At 43.1% G+C, this 22,918-nt stretch overlaps 2 protein-coding genes across 3 annotated transcripts in view; one reads left to right on the plus strand and one right to left on the minus strand.

Moving 5' to 3' along the window:
• The window catches only part of LOC306942183 (heat shock protein beta-11-like), a 222,507-nt gene that overhangs the window by 188,846 nt on the left and 10,743 nt on the right, over window positions 1–22,918 (plus strand). The window lies entirely within an intron of this gene.
• On the minus strand, window positions 1,897–22,447 carry LOC306942254 (uncharacterized protein). Of its 2 annotated transcripts, none has more exons than XM_079528052.1 (6): window positions 22,203–22,447; window positions 19,772–19,891; window positions 16,983–17,093; window positions 15,310–15,390; window positions 13,834–13,899; window positions 1,897–3,077 (listed from the first exon to the last, which is right to left on the minus strand). In XM_079528052.1, the coding sequence occupies exons 1-6, from the start codon at window positions 22,384–22,386 to the stop codon at window positions 2,116–2,118; spliced, it is 1,524 nt and encodes a 507-aa protein (XP_079384178.1). In that variant the 5' UTR covers window positions 22,387–22,447; the 3' UTR covers window positions 1,897–2,115. The 2 variants fall into 2 exon arrangements, with proteins under 2 accessions (XP_079384178.1, XP_079384179.1); XM_079528053.1 differs by lacking the exon at window positions 1,897–3,077 and adding an exon at window positions 10,342–10,452.

Consider the following 22,918-nt stretch of genomic DNA (forward strand, 5'->3'; position numbering starts at 1 on the left):
CAACAGACATGTTTAGGAGATCAGTTTGTACTGGCACAGTGGCACACGTAAGAACTTCACCTGGCCGTCGGCAACCAGTAGTGCCATTGAGTATAGAGTATAGTAGTGAGTACAGGACTTTAGGCACTACACCACTTCTTTCTTTTCGCCCCTTTCTCTCTCTCGCTGAGCTCATCGACAGCTTCCTTCTTTCCAGTCTCCCTGTCTTTCTTCCATTTGTCCCTCTTTTTCTGAAGATATTGCTGTCTTCTATCTGGGTCAGCACCCCGACGTTAAAATACAATAATTATTATGCATAACAACGTATAACAATGTTGATGTATTATAATTTAATAATATAATGTATAGGTTCTGGGCATAATGCATTATAAACACTCAGTGGAACAGCACATTATAACTACCAGGTAACACTTTACTTACATGTTGGGTCTATAATGCATTATAATCACATTTATATTTAATTGTAATGTATCATAATGCATAATTATAATTACAATTAAAAGTGTTCCTTCACACACTTTAATAGGGGGTCCAGGTAAACTAAGCATGCCTTATAGCTCTATAAGGTTTGTGTTTGTCAAATCTGTGTTCACAAATACCAAAAAATCATTGATTACTTGAAAATTGTATTAACAGTTTTTAGAATGTGTACAGTTCAACGAAGGTCCAGGTCAAATATACAAAAACCGCTCAGAGGATAAAACCATAAAAAAGCACTAAGACTTGTTGACATCAGGGTCCTCCATTTTCAATTAATCAGAAACAATTATTGTAACTATAGAGGGTATGCGCATGCTTAAAGTGAATGGCACATCGAGTGGCAAAGCAACATGCAAAGTGAGTTTAACATTGTTTAACGTTGTTTAATGCAATCAGATAGGACTTTTCTGTTTGTATGTATGGGCTGTCAAGGCCAGAAAGTAGTTTTTTGCCACTCAGTAGACATTCCTGCGTAACTTTGATGATGATGTCACACGCATACCCTCTATAATAAAGTGTATTGTGCCCGAGGGGATATTCGTCTTCACAGGTCTGTTCAAAACACCAACAAAAACAAAAAACTGACCTATAGTCAGATATAACTAGAACTAAGATGAGAGCACATATTACTCCAGTTTTGGCTTCATTGCACTGGCTTCCGGTTGGTTTTAGGATTGATTTTAAAATTCTTCTACTTGTTTATAAAGCTCTCAATGGTCTCGCACCTTCCTACCTACATGACTGCCTGCCTAAATATGTCCCAAACCGCCCCCTAAGGTCTTCCACTGCTGGCCTGCTCGCTTTGCCTAAAAAAATGGCAACTAAAAAATACGGGAAAGCAGCTTTTTGCTTCTACGGGCCGACGGCGTGGAACAAACTCCCACTGTACCTTCGACAGGCAGCCTCTGTAGACATTTTTAAAGCACAGCTCAAGACCCACTTCTACACCCTTGCTTTTAATTGATTTGTTTTTTTTATTTTTATTCATGTCCTCACTGTATTGCATTACTGCTCTTGTTTTTTAATGTTTATGCCTTGCTTTTCTTTTCTTTTTTTCCCTCTCCATTGCTCTGTAAAGCACTTTGAGCTGCATTTCATGTCATGAAAGGTGCTATACAAATAAAGTTTTATTATTATTATAATATAGTACAAGTCATACAAGTATTCTTCTGTAACTACTTCTGTAAATTGGTTCGTTGAATAAGCAGTTTAACTTATAACATACAATGATCATCATCTTCTAGATTCTATATGGTTAGACATATAGTGTACATGGCAGATATAAGTAATATATAAGTAATGCTCATATATATGCTCATATATATATATATACTGAAATATATACTGAAATAAACAGTAATATAGTGACATCACACTATCAGCCCCTCCCCTAACCCCTCCCCCTTTATCATACAACTACAGCTGTGGGTGCGGCTTCAGTTCAGGTGGATCACCACCCATCAGGCAAACCAGGCATACTTAATGAACTGGTGTGTGTCCACATAAAAGCATGATTTTAACAAATACTGTACACTTTTTGGAAAAAGTTCTCCTCCTTATATTATAATAATACCTGATGATCATGTTTTAGGGTGGAAAAAAATCGTGGCACTCCATCTTTAAAGAACATTGGTTCTAGTCTGTATGCATTTTAAGATGTCTGCTCATGTCATCCATTTTACCAAAGCCTTTACCACAAACTGTGCAACTAAAGGGTTTTTTCCCAGTATGGGTCCTCAGGTGCATCTGCAGATGAGCTTTTTGAGTAAAGTGTTTGTCGCTACAAATCGTACAACTAAAAGCTTTTTCCCCTGTATGGATCTTCATATGTCTGCTCATGTCACCCCTTTGACCAAAGCCTTTACCACAAACGGAGCAGCTAAAAGGATTTTCTCCTGTATGGCTCCTCATGTGCATCTGCAGATGGGATTTTTGATGAAAGTGTTTGTCACTGCAAACTGGACAACTAAAGGGTTTATCCCCCGTGTGAATCCTCCAATGTATCCTCAGACAACTCATTCTGCTAAAGCCTTTACCACAAACTGTACAGCTAAAGGGCCTTTCTCCTGTATGAGTCATTGTGTGTATCTTGAGATTTCCATTTCGGTTAAAATGTTTACCACAAACTGTACACCTGAATATTTTCCCCCCTGTGTGCGTTGGAGGAGCTTGTTCGGATGATATCAGGTCCTGGGACAGCTTGTTGCTCAAAGACAAAAACTGCCCGTCCACAGTTTGTGTGTCGTGTAATTGCAGTGTGTCTTCCCTGGTCTCCTCCCACTCATCAATGTCTTCAGTGTCAGATTCAGAACAGTGTGAAGAGATGAGCTGCACATCAGTAGTTGGTTGTGATGTGCGACAGTACCTCATGTGTTCAGTTGAGGTGCTGGCTAGAGGCTCTGCCTCTCTTTCATTATGTTCACTGTACCAATGTTTCACTGCTAGCGACGTCATCGTTGACACGTCAGGTCTTTGGAATATCTCCTTGTGTTCCTCTTTAACGTGTGGAGACCCTGGTTCCTCGTGAATGGGACTGGAGCTCATCTGTTGATGTTCAGGGGAACCCTCCTCTTTACACACAGAGGGGTGCAGGACGTCTAGGGAAAATAAATAATAGCAGACCATTAAATGTTTCATCTTAATCTTCAATCGATGGATCATGAATTTTGTGTCTGCTGACCTACAAGCTCACAAGGCTTCATTTTCATATTTTTTCCCCCCACCTACCTATAATGACATGCCTAACATTGCGACGCCAAGGTTCTGGTTTGGTCACCCTAATGTGAACAGTGGCCGCTAGGCTGGATCTCACGTTCTCTCTAGACCAGTGTTTTCGCGAATGTTGACCACACCACACGAGGCCCAGGGGTGTCTGGAAGGACTTCCATGAGTCTTTTTGTCTTGAAGCGATCAAGGTAGGCCTCAAATCATATATCGTTGCTGTCCATTTTTGTTTTTAAGGTTTTACAAGCTGATAAGGCTTTCCACAACGTACAATTTAGCCACTCCAATAGCAGACCTACAAGCTTGTAGGTCTGCTATTACGAGCTTGTAGATCTGCTATTGGAGTGGCTGCACCCTATGGTTGCACCACTCAAAAATCACACTTGTGTGAAGTGAGGGGCGCACTCTTATCATCATACAACATGCATCATCATACATCACATTTGGTGCTCAGCCAATCAAATCATCGCTATGGGGTACACACATTGCTCAGCCAAGCAAATCATCGCTATGGGGTACACACATTGCTCAGCCAATCAAATCATCGCTATGGGGTACACACATTGCTCAGCCAATCAAATCATCGCTATGGGGTACACACATTGCTCAGCCAATCAAATCATCGCTATGGGGTACACACATTTCTCAGCCAATCAAATGATCGCTATGGTGTACACACATTGCTCAGCCAATCAAATCATCGCTATGGGGTACACACATTTCTCAGCCAATCAAATCATCGCTATGGGGTACACACATTGCTCTGCCAATCAAATCATCGCTATGGGGTACACACATTGCTCAGCCAATCATATCATCGCTATGGTGTACACACATTGCTCAGCCAATCAAATCATCGCTATGGTGTACACACATTGCTCAGCCAATCAAATCATCGCTATGGTGTACACACATTGCTCAGCCAATCAAATCATCGCTATGGGGTACACATACAAACACACAACGCTGGGCATAGGAAAGTCCAACTTTCTTTTTCTCAGCTTGCGGAACCAAACTAGATTTAAATATAGATATATAGCCTACTAGATTTCATTCATTTTATTTCTCTGACTGACCTGCCAAAGCCAAAACTAATTTGACTTAATTCAATATATGTGAAAAAATAGAATTGTATTAGGTAATATAGAGCATGTATTTGTAATGTGTATAATGAGTATTTAAGCATTTCTACAAAAATGTTTATTGAGTGTTGAGAGTTAAATTAACATTGATTTTACAATATAAATTGGGTGTCCCAGAGATGGATATGCCATTAAATGGGGGTCCGTAGACTAATGCATGTAAAAATGGGGGTCTTTGAAATTCAAATGGTTGAGTATCACTGCTAGAGCTGTAAATATCTTCTCTTTTTGATTGATTGATTGAAATATTTATTAACAGTTTGCAGAATTACAGTACATTTCAAGCACAAACTCAATACAAAGACTGTTAACTGTGAGTGGACGACCCAATTAAGCATTACACTTGTTTACAAGAGGGTCCACCATGTTCAATTCATCAAAACATTTAGAGACGTACAAATAAGAACAGAACAGGAATTCATCATAGAGGTAAAAAGGGAAAAGAAACATACAATGCGGGGAAAAAAGGGGGGGGGGATTCAGAATTTTTACGGGGGCCAGTTTCGAATTGCAGCTGTCCGTAGGTGCCCTTTGAGAGCGGTTTTGAAGGAGTCAAGGGATTCGCATGTCTTAATGATTGTTGGTGGGGCGTTCCACATTTTGGTGGCATAGGAGCGAAAATAAATTAGTCCCTTGTTTGTGCCGAATCTGGGTTGTAGCCTACATGGTTCTTGCACTCCCTCTGGTGTTGTGGGTGTGGACTTCGTTAACATTAAGGAAGTATCTAGACAGGTACATGGGTATCTTGGTGGAGTATCGAATCTTGTGGACCAGACCCATTGCAAGATGCTGTACTCTGTCGCTGACCCTAAACCATTCCAGTCTGTCAAAGTGGGCAGGGGTGAGGTGGGTTCGGGGGGTGAGGCCAAATAGTAGCCTGACCAACTACTGGGAAGTCTGGAGCCTAGTTTTAAGGGCTTTTGAGGTGCTGTGGTACCAGGAGGTGCATGCATAGTCAAAGAAACCTATCATGGGGGTCCCTGGCATATCTTTTCAAATGGGGGTCCGCGGGGCTAATTAGTGTCAATTTGGGGGTCCTTGACATGATTTTTTTTATTTTCACACCGTGTCATGTACCGTGCCGAATTCAAATGGATACTACTTTGCATAACAACAGCGTTAACTGTTTACCTGAGCGCAAGTAGCCTATACGGTAAGCATGCATACTTACAGCAGTAGGCTATAACTCCAGTAGGCTACTGCTGCTGTGTGGTGTTCAGCACACAAGCAGAATGCTTCCTCCTCCATCAAACAACAGATTAATTCGTGATTCGTCCAAAGCAAACTTTTTATTTTCGCTGTGCAGTGTGCAGTAAATATGTTTGTCTGACTATTTTAAGTCTACTTTTGTATTTGTGTGTCTAAAACTCTCACACACTATTTAACAATAGGCTTAGGCTATGCAGCCGTTCTGTGTGCATGCCGCGATGCACGTGCGTGCGCGTGACGTTCCGTGGTACCACCAGTAAAAAAAAAAATCACCATGATGACACCACTGGGTTTACATTATGTGTTTAGGTGGGATCGTGGGACACCCCCATCCCCGGCCCTCACATATGTCTGTCAGAAGCCGTTGAGAGTTGATTTCACCCAACACCACTTTGCACGCCACTGGTTTACATTAGGTGGTTAGGTGGGACACCTACTGGGCGAACAGTGGTACTGCATGAAGGTCATCATCCTCTGCATTCCCTTACAGCAGTGGTTTTCAACCCTTTTCGGATCGACTCGAGGCCCATTATTTATTGGGAATTTGAGCAGCGGACCACGATTTGATGCATTTAGCCTCTCAGACCCAAAATGTAGAATATTTTTGTTGTCATTGTTGTTGGATAAGATGTTGTCCACAATTGCTGTATTAATGTTGGTACCACAGGAGAGATAACAGGCTAACGTTGATCAAAATAACAATTCTTCTACATTCTCTAATTGTATAGACTTAATTTTACGAATAATGTAAGTTTTGAGAGAGTTACAAATCTAAGGGTCCACTTGGTTACCAACTCTCCATCATTTAGCTGGGGACCACCTGGAACCCCCTCAAGGTCCACTGGTTGAAAAGCCCTGCCTTACAGCTCAAAATGTTGGTGCTCATGCACAGTGGTGAACAGCAACTAATTACATTTACTTGAGTATTGTACTTGAGAAACGTAGAAATATTGAACATTTGACTCCATTACATTTGTAGGAAGGGACTCTTGGGACCAATACTTATATAAAAACATTAATTAACCATGTGAGCCCTATATCAAATGCAGTGCAAATAGCAGATCTACATACCTTACTGCTATGTGGACCTACTGATGCATCGCAACTCCTTTTGCACCTTAAAGGACAACTTTAGTTTTTTTCAACCAAGGTTCATGTTTTAGGTTGTTATTAGATAAAGTAAAAGATGAGTGTTCATTATTTTTCATTTGCTGCTTTCTTTCGTTTTAGGGATTTTTTGACAGGGGGCCCCATGTTCGAATGCCCCCGGAATTCTAACATGGGGCTAAATATGTATTTTTTTTACAAAATGTTATAGCGATTTCTTTTTTTGTATTATTTACTATAGTCCTAATAGACCCCAAGAAATTAGATTTGGCCACAAAAGATCACGAGATTTACTGAATGTGTCAAACTGATATATTGAGCCTATGACACACAGTATGGCAGCCCCCCAGTAGGCCTCCTTCACATTCAGTAGATCCTGTGATCCTTTGTGGCCAGATGTAATTTCTTGGGGTCTAGTAGGACTATAGCAAATAATACAAAATAAATAAATCACCATAATATTTTGTTTGTGGCTTGTGCTCCCTCTCTGCTGCCCCCCAGTGGCGTGCACAGATAGACACTAGGGGGTGCTAGAGCACCCCCTGCCCTTTTGGCAATGTGCCCTTTTGGAAAAAAAAAAAAAAAAAAAAACTTTATTTATTTATTTTATTTTTCAAAAATAGCAGACCTACAAGCTCATAGCGCGCCACTCGGTGGCGCGCTATGAGCTTGTAGATCTGCTATTTTTCAATAGCTAAAGCATAACATAATGCTAACACCAAAAGGGGTTCCCGCCCAAAATGGATTAAGGCAACCGGCCGGTTCCACGCGCTGCACAAGGTGCCCTTTTTTAACTTGAGCACCTGCCCCTCTAAATGTCTGTGCACGCCACTGCTGCCCCCCACTTTTTTCTTTCTTTCCTGGAAAACAACAAAACAGATTTCACAAAAGAAAATATATATATTTCCCCCACTGATTTTCACCTGTAAATCTGTGCCGTGAACCGATTCTGATAGTGGACAGAGGAACAGAGGTCATTGTTTTTATCACAAGCCTTTGGGCTGGCCACGGGAGTGAGTCTATACTTGGGTGCTACTGGTTGCCGAGGAAGTTCAGACGTGATGAAAATAACTGAAATGCAAACATTCGCAGAGTTCATATTAAATGATTTATTATCCGACGGTCTGACCAAAGTCCTATACTTTGTTCTAGATACAAAATAAATATAACATAAACCGTCAAACGCACAGGATACAGAAACAAGTTCACAGTCAAAAACAAGTTTACCTCTGCCACTGGCAACACCTGTATAGTTACAGGCCAACTAATGAACAAAATATACAACAGTATATACCTTCAACAACAAAAAAGGCTTGCATTACGCAGGACAAAAAGAAAAGATAGGAATACACACATAGGTCCTCATTCACAAAGGGAAATACGCCACAGTGTAACGGAAGCATAAAGGTAATGCGATAGCGGAAAATCTGTCCGATCACGCTACGATTAAGTCCCGTGTTATTCAGGGAACCAGGTGTAATCACTTAATTTGTGCGGATCGGCGAGTGTATCCTTTCCACATTTTTTCCAAGCGATTCGCCTGGTGTCGCCTGGTTTGATGGAACATCCACGACCATATAAGGCAACAGGAAATATCGAAATACGTCATCATAGACTGCACAGAGGATTCCCAAGTTTTAAATTATATACAACAGCCGCGATGAGCTTGTAGAGCAGTTAATTTTGACAGGCGGGTCTGCACGGACAGATCTTCAAGCAAACAGCGCAAGTTATATGTATATAATTATAAACGAAACTTGCCAACTTGGCACGCATTGCTTCACTCCTTGTTAAATGTCAGAACGTTAATAAGTTAACTGATGTTACAGTTACTTTCACATAATGAGAAAGAAGTTAATTTGTAGGCTACTGTTCACCACACGACCAAATGCTATATTAAAACTCGGCAATGATAAAAGGCCCTATTGATTAGTCTACTGCGGTGATTGATTCCCTGCCCTGCACTGTCGGATTTGGAAAGCAAATATATGGACATGCATGGACACAGGACATATTTTCTTTCTTTTTTTTCTTGTGGGATTTGGACTAAAGGCTATATTTCATCCGATCCAACTACGTTGTATGTTTCCTCAGCTGCAGGTAAGAGTTGGCTATTCTGTGTGGCGTCCGCTGTGACGGTCCGCATGTGATCAATATACATTATTATAAATTAATACCACGACGCAAATGGAGGCAGATAGGTGCTTGCAGCAAAGGCATTTAGGCCTACGTGAAACTTGAATTGGCTGAGTCTCTGTCAACATGCTGATCAGCGAGTTACAGTGGTAATAATAATCATCATCAACAGCCTTTCTTGTCTGTCTGTCCGTCATGTTTGTGAACAAGCGCGAGTGGAGGTGAGCTGGCTTAAAACTATGATATGACTGGCCGACTTTCAAACACGCTGATGCCATTCATTCAAATAGGCTAATGTGGTCTTCTATTTTTTATATAGGGCTAATTCCCCCCCCCCCCCCCCCCCCACACACACACACACACACCGACAGTCAGACTGACTCAAAGGAGCTCCATAACGAAACAATTTAAATAGGCCTATACTGCCGACATTACTACACTAAACAACGTTGGATTCGTACAGTGCAGAATGCAGATAAGTGTAGGCTATATTCTTATTATAATTGTGAGTTCGTTTTTTAACATGCATCATCATATTGACGAAATTGTCAATATATTCAGTCTTAGTTTTAGTCATCATAGCTTAGTTTTAATTGAGTTTCCGTTTAGTTTTCGTCAGTGGAAAACGGTAGTCGACGAACATTTTCTTTGTCATAGTATTAGTCGACGAAATCAACACTGACGGCACGTTTGCTCAGAGACGGCAAACGCGCTCCTGCCGATGTCCGACTTGGCCCTCGAGATGCTGCCCCTCGAGATGCTGCCCCTTGTCCCGCCACTGTACAGCGTGGCCGCTGCGGGTTTAGCGCCGTCTGGAGCGATTGACGACCAGGTCCATGTCAATGACGCCCGCTCCCTGGTCCCCGTCACTGCAGGGCTTTGCTGAGCTGTACCCGCTAATATTCCTGAATCACACACAAAAACGTCCCTGTTGTTTGTTTTGCAGTAAGGCAGCTCTCAGGTTCAAATTAACAGCGGTGTGTTTATGGCCACACATTGCACAATTGTTCATTTAATGTTACTAGCACTGTTCAGTTACGTTGGCACTCATCTTCCCTGGCACAGCGGGGTTTGACTCATCTTCCCTGGCACAGCGGGGTTTGACTCATCTTCCCTGGCACAGCGGGGTTTGACTCATCTTCCCTGGCACAGCGGGGTTTGACTCATCTTCCCTGGCACAGCGGGGTTTGACTCGGTACCGGAGGTGCGTTTTAACTGTGGTTTGGCACTCATCTTCCCTGGCACAGCGGGGTTTGACTCGGTACCGGAGGTGCGTTTTAACTGTGGTTTTGGCAGGATATTGCGCCACCTGCTACCGTCCTTTGGGTGGTTTGTGGGGCTGCCGAAAGACAGGGTTGAGTCACACGTGTGGCCCCAAAGGGGTTTTGGTACCAGGTCAGCAGCATCAGAGGGTTTTGGTACCAGGTCAGCAGCATCAGAGGGTTTTGGTACCAGGTCAGCAGCATCAGAGGGTTTTGGTACCAGGTCAGCAGCATCAGAGGGTTTTGGTACCAGGTCAGCAGCATCAGAGGGTTTTGGTACCGCCGTTTTTTGCAAGCAGGTGTTTGTGTAGATGGTGTCGGTGCCGGCTGCTTTGCAAATCCGAGGCAACATGGATTTAAGGAAGTTTATCCCCATGGGCTCTCTGGTGTACCTGCCGTTAGGAGAGACGAGAAAGACACATTTTAGTAATGTTCATAGGTGCTCTTTTTGTATTTGTTGCCCGTTTTTCTGTTTGGGGACTATGGATTGGAAACCGGTAGCGTTCTTGCTAAATCCGGTGTATTTGACACGGCATTGTTTGTGTTGTGTTCATTAAATATGTGCTGTCCCTCCCAAATAAAAAAATACAAATAAAATAGCAGTCTAAATAAATAAACATGTCCCATTGCATGACTCTACAGTGTAAACACTGTAAACTACATGAACAAAGCTGAGCAGTAGGGCTGCAACTATTGACTATTTTATTGGTGTTTACTGTATGGTTTTTTTGTAGCATTGCTGTCAGGCAGAATGTCCAGACTGAATTAACGTCGTAGTTGATCACACTACACCACAGCATCACACAAAACTAGCAGATTCACAGGCTGGAAGTGCGGTGCGAAGCGGCGCATTTTGAGCTTGCAGATCTGCTACTTTTGAATTTGAACACTGAGAAAAGTAACAGTTTTGCACATAACAGGGACGATATATATTGATGAATCAATTAACCACTATTTTACTTCATCGCACAACAGTGTCGTCAACAGTGAAATAGCAGATGCACAACAGTGTCGTCAACAGTGAAATAGCAGATGCACAAGCTCACGTGTCTTGAGCTTGTGCATGTGCTTCCTTTTAACCTTATTAAAGTATCAAATATCGACTTTAATTTATTTTTTATAATCGATCAAATCGATTATCTGTTGCACCCCTAAATAATAGGCTACATATGCAAACGTACACGCGAGCTGGCTGCAACATGGCTGACTCACCACAGATTTCTGGTGGCGTTTGCTGCTCGTATCGGATGGAGGTAGAAGGCAGGCGGATCGGCAGGCAGCAGCGACAGGTATTTCTCCAGTGAAGCGACGGGACACAGCGGGTTCCCGGGCTGCTCGCGCATGAATCCCCGCAGCCAGCGCCCGCCGTCTCTTTGACCGTGGGCGTGTTCGGGGTGTTCGTTGAGAGCCAGCGTCACGTACTTCCGGCCATCGCTGGCGTCGTCCCGGTGGACGGAGAACGACTCGGCCTTCAGGTGGCGGTTGCCCTCGCCGTTGGCCCTGCGGCCCATGTGCAGCTGTACGTCGAACCACACCTTGTTGACCAGGCCCCCGGGCGTGTTCGGGTCCAGCGCTCGCGAGCGCACGATCGTCCCGAGGTCTGCCTCCGTCAGCGGCCGAGCGCGGAACGCGTCGCTGTGGAGTCCTTCCCGGCGAAGTTTTTTCAGCACCGCGACGAAAACGGCGTTGCTGGAGATGAACTCGGGGTCCTTCAGCAGACACATGGAGCGTCCGAACGGCGGCTCCTTGATGTGGCGGTTGAGCCCCGCGCGCAGACCCACGTAGCTGCTGAAACCGTAGGCTCTGCCCTTCACGGTCTTCACGCTGGCATAGAACCGACGGAGGGTCTGGTTCAGTTCCACTTTGGTGACCGTTTTAAAGTCAACGACCAGCTCCTCCTCGACGCACCAGGTCTGAAAGCAGCGCACGGACCACTTGGTCTGTCTAAGGGTCGATTTAAGGGCTTCGTATCTCGACCGTTCCAGCTCTTCCAGGTCGTTCTCGTTAATTTCAGCATGTCTCCGTCCTTTTTTTGCTTCTTCTTCCTCCTCGTCATCCTCATCGCCGTCGCTTTCTGTGAAATGTGCCATTTCAACTCAGCAGAGTCAGAACCAAGGACTGGAAGTATGTGTTTTAGAACAGGGGTCGGATTGCATATTACTGACGCAGCAAAAATAGACGATCTACAAGCTTCAAGATAGGTCACAGTGCGACGCGTCTTGAGCTTGTAGGTCAGCTATCTTTGCTATATTTGAATTGAAAACCCTGAATATTTTTTTTTGCTCTTTTTGAATTGGAATCGTGAAAAGTTACATTTAGATTGTATTTCAAATGCATTTAGTTATACTTTATGAACTTAAATGCAAATACATTGGACATAAAAAAAGATTCTAATACTAGTCATTCAGCTACAAATATATGAAGTAATTAACCCATTTTGGGCGGGAACCCCTTTTGGTGTTTTAAGCATTCTGCTCTACTTTAGCTATTGAAAAATAGCAGATCTACAAGCTTGTAGGTCTGCTATTTTTGAAAAGTCATGAAAATGTGGCGTAAATCTTTGAATATATATTTCAGAGCGAACATTTTTAACTAAGATATTGGCTTCTGGGGGCAGGGACTACATATTTTGAGATGGGGATCCGTGGCCCAATAGAGATAATTCTGGGGGTCCTTGACATGAAAAAGGTTGAGCACCACTGACATAGAAAACATGGGTTTTTCAGAAAAATGTTAGGATTTAGAAGCCTTTATTTTTAATCGACCTCAGACCAAAATGGGTTAAAGCAGGTCATGTTTGGAATTCAGTATTCCGATATTAACTTGCAGGCCTGACGTCGAAATTAAAAAAAAGGTTTTCTAAATCATGACAATTTTCTGAAAGATTTGAGGCACATTTTAACAATTTTTCAAAAATAGCAGATTTACAAGCTCATAGCGCGCCACCGAGTGGCGCGCTATGAGCTTGTAGATCTGCTATTTTTCAATAGCTAAAGTTTAACGTAACGCTTAAAACACCAAAAGGGGTTCCCGCCCAGAATGGGTTAACCTGCAGGCCGCATTAAGTGAAGGTGGGGGCCGCCAAAACGGGATCAAACACTTCTTTACTGAACAATACTGAATAGTTCAGAACACAACAAGCAGCCTGAGTCGACGACGGGTAACATCCGATGTGACTTTATTTTAAATTTGTATTAGGTATATGGAGAAGGACCATTAAATGTATTAGGTATATGGAGAAGGACCATTAAATGTATTAGGTATATGGAGAAGGACCATTAAATGTATTAGGTATATGGAGAAGGACCATTAAATGTATTAGGTATATGGAGAAGGACCATTAAATGTATTAGGTATATGGAGAAGGACCATTAAATGTATTAGGTATATGGAGAAGGACCATTACATGTATTAGGTATATGGAGAAGGACCATTAAATGTATTAGGTATATGGAGAAGGACCATTAAATGCAGATATTTTGTGGGTGGTCTTCTTCGGAGACTAACAACAGAACAGAGGTAATACAAAATGTTCAAAATGGATTAAGAACTCATCTGTCAGTCCCGTCCGAGGCTAACCGTGCGAGAGACCTTGGTGTGTGTGTGTGTGTGTGTGTGTGTGACTGTGTGTGTGTGTGTGTGCGTGTGTGTGTGTGACTGTGTGTGCGTGTGTGACTGTGTGTGTGTGCGTGTGTGTGTGACTGTGTGTGCGTGTGTAACTGTGTGACTGTGTGTGTGTGCGTGTGTGTGTGTAATGTGTGTCAGAGAGTTACCTGAAAAGACAGCCTGTGTTGGTGGAGAAAGTGGAGCCAGGTCTTCGTGAGGATGGTCTGCAGATCCTGCAACACATTCAACCAGGAAAGCAGACGAGAGAGAGCCTTTATTTAAGGTCCAATACAAAGATCAGAAAAATCAGAAAAAATACATGATCAAAGTTAAAAGAGGAGGAAAGCCTTTATTAAACCATTTAGACCTGGGAACGATTCTACAAATGTCTTCTAAATCGTGACAGTTTTCTGAAAAACCCATGTTTCTACGTCAGTGGTTCTCAAACTATTTAATGTCAAGGACCCATAATAATAATAATCAATAGAGAGCAAAAAACTAAAGAAAACACATCACCATCTTCATAAAGATCTGTTGGTTTTATTACTGTGGATCATCATCATCATCATCATGTAGATTTGGGCAGGTGTAAACATTTACCAAACATTGATACTTGACCGGATTGTTATTACCGCATTTAACCACTTGGTGTCACACTTCACTCAGGAATGAATGATATTACAGAGTGACACATGCTTTCTCACAACCATTCAGCCTCGCTTGACGCTTTCCTTCTTCTAAATAATAACTACAATATGACTTTTCTCAAGCAGGATACTACATCCGTCCATTTGGCTGTTTCTTTGCCCCAAAATGTATGGTCGGCAATAGTCTCTCGAGACAGACTGTGACTAACTGTTTTTCCTTTGTTTTGCCAATGGGTACCCAGATTGGGTCAGCAATAGGCCTAATGTAAACCTCTGGGCACAGGTCTCCACCAGGATAAGAGTGTTTTTGGAAAAATGTCAAGTCCTCAGCCTAGTGGGACTATGCATGCAGAGTTTCACCACAATCGGACGCTGTGTTAATGATTTACGAAACAGGCCAGTCCTGAAAGGTTTGGAAGCCAATCTTAGCCAATCAGGATGGACTATGAGAAATCACACAGAACCGTCTTGATCTCTATTGACTATAGAGATCATGTGTACCGATTTGCGTGAGATTTGGATAAAATCTGAAGGAGTAATATCAACAATTGTGTTTACACAAGTCGGCTTTCTGGTGGCGCTATAAAGAGCAGTTGTGAAAAATGCAGGTCAGAGGTTTTTCCTTTGCCTCTAGGGAGGCGAGTGTGCATACAAAGTTTTACACAGATTGGTGCAGCTATAGGTAAAAACAAGAATGGGCCAGTTCGTACGCTTATCCGACACACCATAGGACCGACATGCGCAAACAACGATCGGATTAAGGTTGGCGAACATGAGTTAAGATTGGCGACCGGATTAAGGTTGGCGAACATGCGTTAAGGTTGGCGAACATGCGTTAAGGTTGGCGAACATGGGCTGCTCCGTGCTTGCGGTTATGGTTAGGTTAGGCTTTGAGGTAGGTTGTCGTTCTAATGACAGTGGGACCAATAGTATGCCAGTGCATACCAACCAAATATCTTACCTAAAAAGTGATTATTCTCACGATGATGTACTCACCAGGGGGTGGAAAACAGCAGCCGTGGTCCGTTGCATTTCCTTCCCCACATTCAGGGTCCTCTGCCTCCTCCTTGACGATGACTGTTCAGGAGACACAAGTCATCAATATTAAACGTGGGTCTAACCCGGGTGTGACTGTGCAGTAGAACACGTGGGTCTAACACCCGGGTGTGACTGTGCAGTAAAACACGTGGGTCTAACACCCGGGTGTGACTGTGCAGTAGAACACGTGGGTCTAACACCCGGGTGTGACTGTGCAGTAGAACACGTGGGTCTAACACCCGGGTGTGACTGTGCAGTAGAACACGTGGGTCTAACACCCGGGTGTGACTGTGCAGTAGAACACGTGGGTCTAACACCCGGGTGTGACTGTGCAGTAGAACACGTGGGTCTAACACCCGGGTGTGACTGTGCAGTAGAACACGTGGGTCTAACACCCGGGTGTGACTGTGCAGTAGAACACGTGGGTCTAACACCCGGGTGTGACTGTGCAGTAGAACACGTGGGTCTAACACCCGGGTGTGACTGTGCAGTAGAACACGTGGGTCTAACACCCGGGTGTGACTGTGCAGTAGAACACGTGGGTCTAACACCCGGGTGTGACTGTGCAGTAGAACACATTTTTTCCAGCTGGCTTCTCGGCTTGAGACCTAAAACATACATTTCATTTACCGGGACAGCGCTCCACACGTCCCAGACTCTTCTCCCTTCTGGCTCTCACACAGTCACACTCTAGGACGGTGCTGCCACACTATCTAAAGAGCCGCGCACGTCTTAAGCTGTGCGCAGCTTATTTTCAGAGTTTTTAGACAGCTGGTGGATGGAAAAGAAGCTCCACCTCCGTGGACGACTTGCGCGACGGCCAGATTCCCGGAAACGCTCTCCTCCGCGCAAGTCGTCCACGGAGGTGGAGCTTAATTTCCATCCACCAGCTGTCTAAAAACTCGGAAAATAAGCTGCGCACAGCTTAAGACGTGCACGGCTGTCGACCGTTTTGCGCTTAGGTGTGGAAACACTGTCACACTGTGTCACTCTCACTCTCTCACACACACACACACCTAAACCCTATCCCTAACCGCACAGAAATTCTGCCTAAACCTAACCTCAAAACCCTGTCCACCTATGCGAAACACAGGGGAAAGAGATTGTCACAAGCTCAGAGCCAAAATACCTTGGACCCAGCTTTGCACATCAAAAATCAAGGAAATAGCTTGTGGTTTCTAAAAAATAAATACAGAAGGTCAGAATAAAGACAGAAAGAAACAATTGTCTGCTTATTCGCACACGTTTAAATTGTTGATAATCCACTCAATATAACAAACAGTCTTAGGATCACAAATACTTATAATTTGACCTTGAACTATAGTGGTTGAGAGAGGTGAGAGATCTATGAGCGGCAACATGCAAATAAGTATATCTTCAAGTAGTTTCGGGTGCCAATGTACGACACGTAATTTTGGAACTTACATTCTGTACTTTAAAAAGGTCACACACACACACACACACACACACACACACACACACACACACACACACACACACACACACACACACACACACACACACACACACACACACACACACACACACACACACACACACACACACACACACACACACACACACACACACACACACACTTCGAAAGAAAGAGAGCAACAAAGGAAACTTACTGAAGTCTGGATCATGTTCTCCAGGTTCCTCCTCCTTAACAGAAAGGCCTGGGTCAGTGTCTGGGTCCGGAGAGTTCATCCTCAGCTGCACTCTGGACTTCACACACTGGTCTGGAATGAAGGAACAGAAATCCCAGTGGAGTTTAGGATGAATCGAGATGAGAAACTCAACAATAACACAACAAGACAATAAGGCAGGAGTAACTTATTTGACTTAGAATCACAATCAGAACGATCGTTAGAGCCACATTTACAGGTGTAAGGAAGTGGGTGAAATGTACCAAAAAACACTCATTGGGCTAAAAACGGCCATAGCCACGTTTTTAGCCCAAGGACTGTATTTTGTGCAAAACTAATGCTTGATATGGATTCAGCATCATGAAGACCATGAAGATCATGAAGTTAGGTTGTTAATGGTATGGTCACATATCATGGCAATTATGAAAATTGCTCAACATATGCAAGTTAGCATCCGGCAGTGTCTACATGCTGGGGACCCATACTCAACATTTCTAACATAAAACCATGGTGTACTCAACATGCCCGGGTTCACATTCCGGCAAGTGGACTAATAAGGCAACATAAAATCTCATGACTGAAAATGAAAGTGTAATGATAATGTTTCATTGTAAACCCATGTTCCTGCTGTTCTACATACAGCTAACAAGTTGAATAATAAACCACATGTAACCGAGATTACCTATACTTGCAGGGGCTGTCAGTAGGATGTGTTGGAAAGGCCTTGTGGCCTTGCGATTTAGGGGACTTGTATCTTGCCTTCGGCGCTGGGGGGAGGGAGCTAGTCAGTAGCTTGAGCCCAGTGATATCTAGGTACCTCCTTCATATATGATTCTAAATAATTACTCGCAATATGAGATACTTAGTAGTATGAGATATTTACCTGTAGTATTGTTCAATGCTTCTGAGCGCCATACTTTATAGGGTGACGTGACGTCGTGGCCTAAACGTCACGCCATCGACCGTTTCCGTGACAACACCAAAGATTAAGGCTTTGACCTTTTGCTTTTAGGAAATGTCCATTTGTGGAAGATGTTTCTAAACATGTATTCGATTCTATTGCCAGTTTGATCGCCAAATACTTTAATCTAAAAACGAATAACCGCGTGCCATAGATAAAAGACATGTTGGCTGCTATAGAATCCAAATGACTGTCTGAAATCAGTCGTGGCGACGGAGAACTTTAAAAATCCATGGGCAGTGGGGAGGGGACACAAAGATGGTAGCACTTCAGCAGGTACTTATTGACTGATGATAACCTTTCCCATGAGTCCAGCTTGGAATGAAGAGGTACTAGGTGTTTACAGGCTCAGTAAATATTAAATAAATGGTGTATTACGACTTTGTCTAGTGCCTCACCACGCCTCTCAGCCATTATAAAATACAAGGTAACCTCACACCTCTTGTGGCTTATTGCTTTAATCCATTCTGGGCAGGAACCCCTTTTGGTGTTGTAAGCATTATGTTATATAATACTTTAGCTATTGAAAAATAGCAGATCTACAAGCTCATAGCACGGCACCGAGTGCCACGATACAAGCTTGTAGGTCTGCTATTTTAGAAAAATCGTGAAAATGTGCCTCAAATCTTTGAATATATAGTTTTTCAGACTAGCGAACATTGTTAACTAAAATCTTTGCTTCTGAGGGGTTCCTGGAACAACATATTTTCAGATGGAGGTTGATGGCCAATTACATATAGTTTTTGGGGTCCATGACATAAAATATTGAGCACCACTGATAAAAAAACTGTTAGGATTTAGAAGACATTTAAAAAATGTCGACGTCAGGCCTAAATGGGTTAACCCATTGAGACCTGGAACGCATCCATGTCACGTTAGCGTTTAACCACATTAACCATTAACCCATTTTGGGGCGGGAACCCGTTTTGGTGTTTTAAACATTGTTATAATTTAGCTATTGAAAAATAGCAGATCTACAAGCTCATAGCGCGCCACCGAGTGGCGCACTATGAACTTGTAGGTCTGCTATTTTTGAAAAATCTTTAAAATGTGCCTCAAATCTTTCCGAAAATTGTCATGATTTAGAAAACTTTTTTTTTTTAATTTCGACGTCAGGCCTGAATGGGTTAACGACCCACGGTTCAAGAGTTCTAGGCCAAAGCGTGAAGTGGGCCGTCGTATAGCGCCACCATGAGGAGATCTAATCACAGCACACACGTGTGCGGAAGCCTGGTGACGCGAGGTTAGGTGGCTCAAGGGTAGAGTGGCCGGATGGGAACAGCAAAGGTTCCCAGTTCGAACCCGGGCTCCCCCAGAGTTAGTGTCGAAGTGTCCTTGAGCAAGACACTGAACACCCTAATTGCTCCTGATGTGCTGGTTCGTGCCTTGCACGGTTTCCTCTGTCATCGGTGTATGAATGCGTGTGTGAATGGGTGAATGTAATGCACAATCGATGAAAAAGTGCCTTGGATAAAGGTGCTATATAAATGCACCAATTACCATTTAGCAGACTGTGGATTTCAGAATTAACAGACAGTGCCTCTCTCACTGTGACCCATGATGTGACCTGTGTTTTTGTTTTTACTTTTATTTTTATTTTTATTTACTTTTGTCCTGTTTGTCCTTGTCTTGTTGGGGGGGTGTACGTTGTTTGCTGATGTGTTTCTGTGATGCTTTGTGATTTTTTTTTAAAAAAGAAGAAAAGAATGGGTGACTATGTGCAAAGATCTTCCTGACAGATGTGCTGCTTAACTGTCCCCAATAAAAACAAATATAAAAACAAATATATACCATTTAGTAACCCACTCACCCAAGTCAAAGTCCTGGAAGTGTTGGGGTAATGGTCTCTGTCTCTTGGTCCACCCTGCATGGCACTCTGGAGAATCTGGAGAAGTCGTCTTCCCCTGCAGGCTGGACTGCACACACTGGTCTGGACGGAATGAAAGAATTCAATAAAGGACTTAAAAAAGGGATATTTCACTTTTGGCCTACTCAAGCTTATGTGAACACCCCACTGACCCCAGACTGTTTTTTAATCCATTCTGGGCGAGAACCCCTTTTGGTGTTAGCATTATGTTATGCTTTAGCTATTGAAAAATAGCAGATCTACAAGCTCATAGCGACTGACATAGAAACATAGCTTTTTCAGGATGTAGAAGCCATTTTTAGAATCTGATCTCAGGTCAAAATGGGTTAAGTTGCCTGATATATATATATATATATATATATATAGCTGCCCCCTTCCAATATAAATCCACTTCAATCTCCATTTGTATTTGACCATGTTAGATTCATCGAAAACACCCGGCCTTTTCTCTGGTGACTGAAACTGCCCTCTATGAAACTGCCCTCTATGAAACTGCCCTTTATATGATTTTAAGCCATTTTTTTAAGCCAAGTTTGTGCGTGTTTACCAAAACAAAAAGTTGTAAAAAAGATCTGTTTGATTGATTGATTGAAATTTGTAGTAAGAGTTTGCAGAATGAGTACAGTTCAGGGAAAGGTCAATGAAATGAAATGATTACTATATTTACCCAGGGTATCTGGGCTAAGCTCAAGAACTTGTTTCCAGCCAGGCCCTGCTCATAGAACATTTCATCGTAGTGGTTCAATGCCTTGTTCAAGGGCACTTCAGCGGTGGTAATTTTAACGTGTCGGACCGCTGATTCGAACTGGCGACCTTCCGGTATCAAGACCGCTCCGCAATCCGTTCGGCCACCGCTGCCACTGACCCCAGACTGTTTTTTAATCCATTCTGGGCGGGAACCCCTTTTGGTGTTAGCATTATGTTATGCTTTAGCTATTGAAAAATAGCAGATCTACAAGCTCATAGAAACTCTCTCTGCTAGGATTTGATTGATTGATTGATTGATGTATTTTATTAACAGTTTTGATATTGTTGAAAAAACCAAGGTGGAGCAGTGCAAGTGAGTTATTCTGTAGTGTGGGAGTATACACTTTTCATGCCTTACTGAGAAACTTAATGTATAAATGTATGTGTCGGCTCAATGAGTCTCAAAACTGTATAATTATGCTGCTATGTAACCCCAGCTTCAGTAGCACAAGGTACCGGTTAGCCCGTCTCCGGACCCCCCGGGTTGAGCTCCTTTGGACCTACCACGTAGGGTCCGGTCTCACCGGATTCAAGCGACATGGGATGCAATCTGATTTCCCCTGACTTAGCCCTGTGCTGCGGTGTGGGTGTCACGCTGACATATTCCAAACGAAGCATATGAACGCTATAGGAGACAACGAACCATCTGACCCCCCCCGCGAACGGCTCAGAAGCCGTTAAGTATTTTTAATGTTTGTACGACCGCTTTGGCAGCTCTGAAATTCTCTCTTCGGTCCCTCCTTGTTGACATCTCGGTTGGCTAGCTGCGCCTACGGTTGGCTAGCTGCGCCTACGAGGCGCGTAGGGAGGCGCTGCTAGCCAACCGAGATGCTGGAGGCGGTACAATGGGATGTCAACAAGAGAGAATTTCAGAGCTGCCAAAACGGTCGTACAAACATTAAAAATACTTAACGGCTTCTGTGCCGTTCGGGGGGGGGTGAGAGGGTTCGTTGTATCCTATAGCGTCCATATGCTTCTTTTGGAATATGTCAGCGTGACACCCACACCGCAGCACTGGGGTAAGTCAGGGGAAATCAGATTGCATCCCATGTCGCTTGAATCCGGTGAGAAGGAACCCTACATAAAGTCATCAAAATGTCAGAAACTTTAACGTAGGGTTCCGAAAGGAGCTAGGTACCGGTCTGCTTTTTGGAAGCACTGGTATGAATGTTTATTGTAAAATGTATGTGTTTATGGGTTAGGGGTGTTTCTTCTCTGTGTGTAGTGTTTTATGTTGTCTGTTTTTATTGGACCCTGAGTCTGAACAAATAAAGTTGATTGAGTTTGCAGAATTACAGTACATTTCAAGCACAACTCAATAAGAATATGTAATGCTATGTAAATGTATTCCACTGTTTGCCTGTCTGTTTTCCGTTTTGTGTTTCTTGTGAGGACTGCGGATGAAAATTAGCAACTGTGCTATATCCGGTGTATTTACGTCCATGTGACGTCCATTACTATGCATTGTCCTGTTCAAATAAACAAATAAAGTAAAGTAAAGTAAAATAAAAAGCAGAAAAAGACGTGTTTACATCCTGGTCCTCCATTTTCAATTCATCAGAACATTTACAGACATACACATAGTCACATATAGGCTACACTTGTTTGTTATTTAAGTCTTACCAACCTGTTGTGTGTAGCAGTGTAGCGTCCAGCAGTATGTGTTGTTGTTGTTGTTGAATATGTCTGCGGTGTGTGTCTTCATCCTTATTATATTCACTTATAAATCTCTCCAGCAGCTCAAAGATCTCCTCCGCTGCCACGTGGAGGCGCTGCTGCACCAGCAGCTTCACCGAGTCCAGTGGAATCATCTTAGAAACGCTAATAAACGTTATTAAAACTCATAAAAGTACACCACGGTCTCTACGCTACGCTGTCTGTCTCTCATGGATGTAAACAAGAATACAACAGCTGCTTGCAGTTGTTGCAGGGGGGGCGCAGCAGTTTGACGTCACTAACAGGCGCCGCCGCTATGCTATGGGCATCTGGGCATGGGGTACATTTTTGCCCCGTTTAACATGGGACTATTTCTTTTGCCCTGTTAAATATGGGGTACATTTTTGCCCCGTTTAACATGGGACTATTGTTTTTTGCCCTGTTAAATATGGGGTACATTTTTGCCCCGTTAAACATGGGACTATTGTTTTTTGCCCTGTTAAATATGGGGTACATTTTTGCCCCGTTAAACATCGGACTACATTTTTTGCCCTGTTAAATATGGGGCACAATTTTGCCCCGTTCAACATGGGACTACATTTTTTGCCCTGTTAAATATGGGGCACAATTTTGCCCCGTTCAACATGGGACTACATGTTTTGCCCTGTTAAATATGGGGTACATTTT

This window comes from Electrona antarctica (genome assembly GCF_951216825.1).
Source record: "Electrona antarctica genome assembly, chromosome: 18".
Classification (NCBI taxonomy): Eukaryota; Metazoa; Chordata; class Actinopteri; order Myctophiformes; family Myctophidae; genus Electrona; species Electrona antarctica.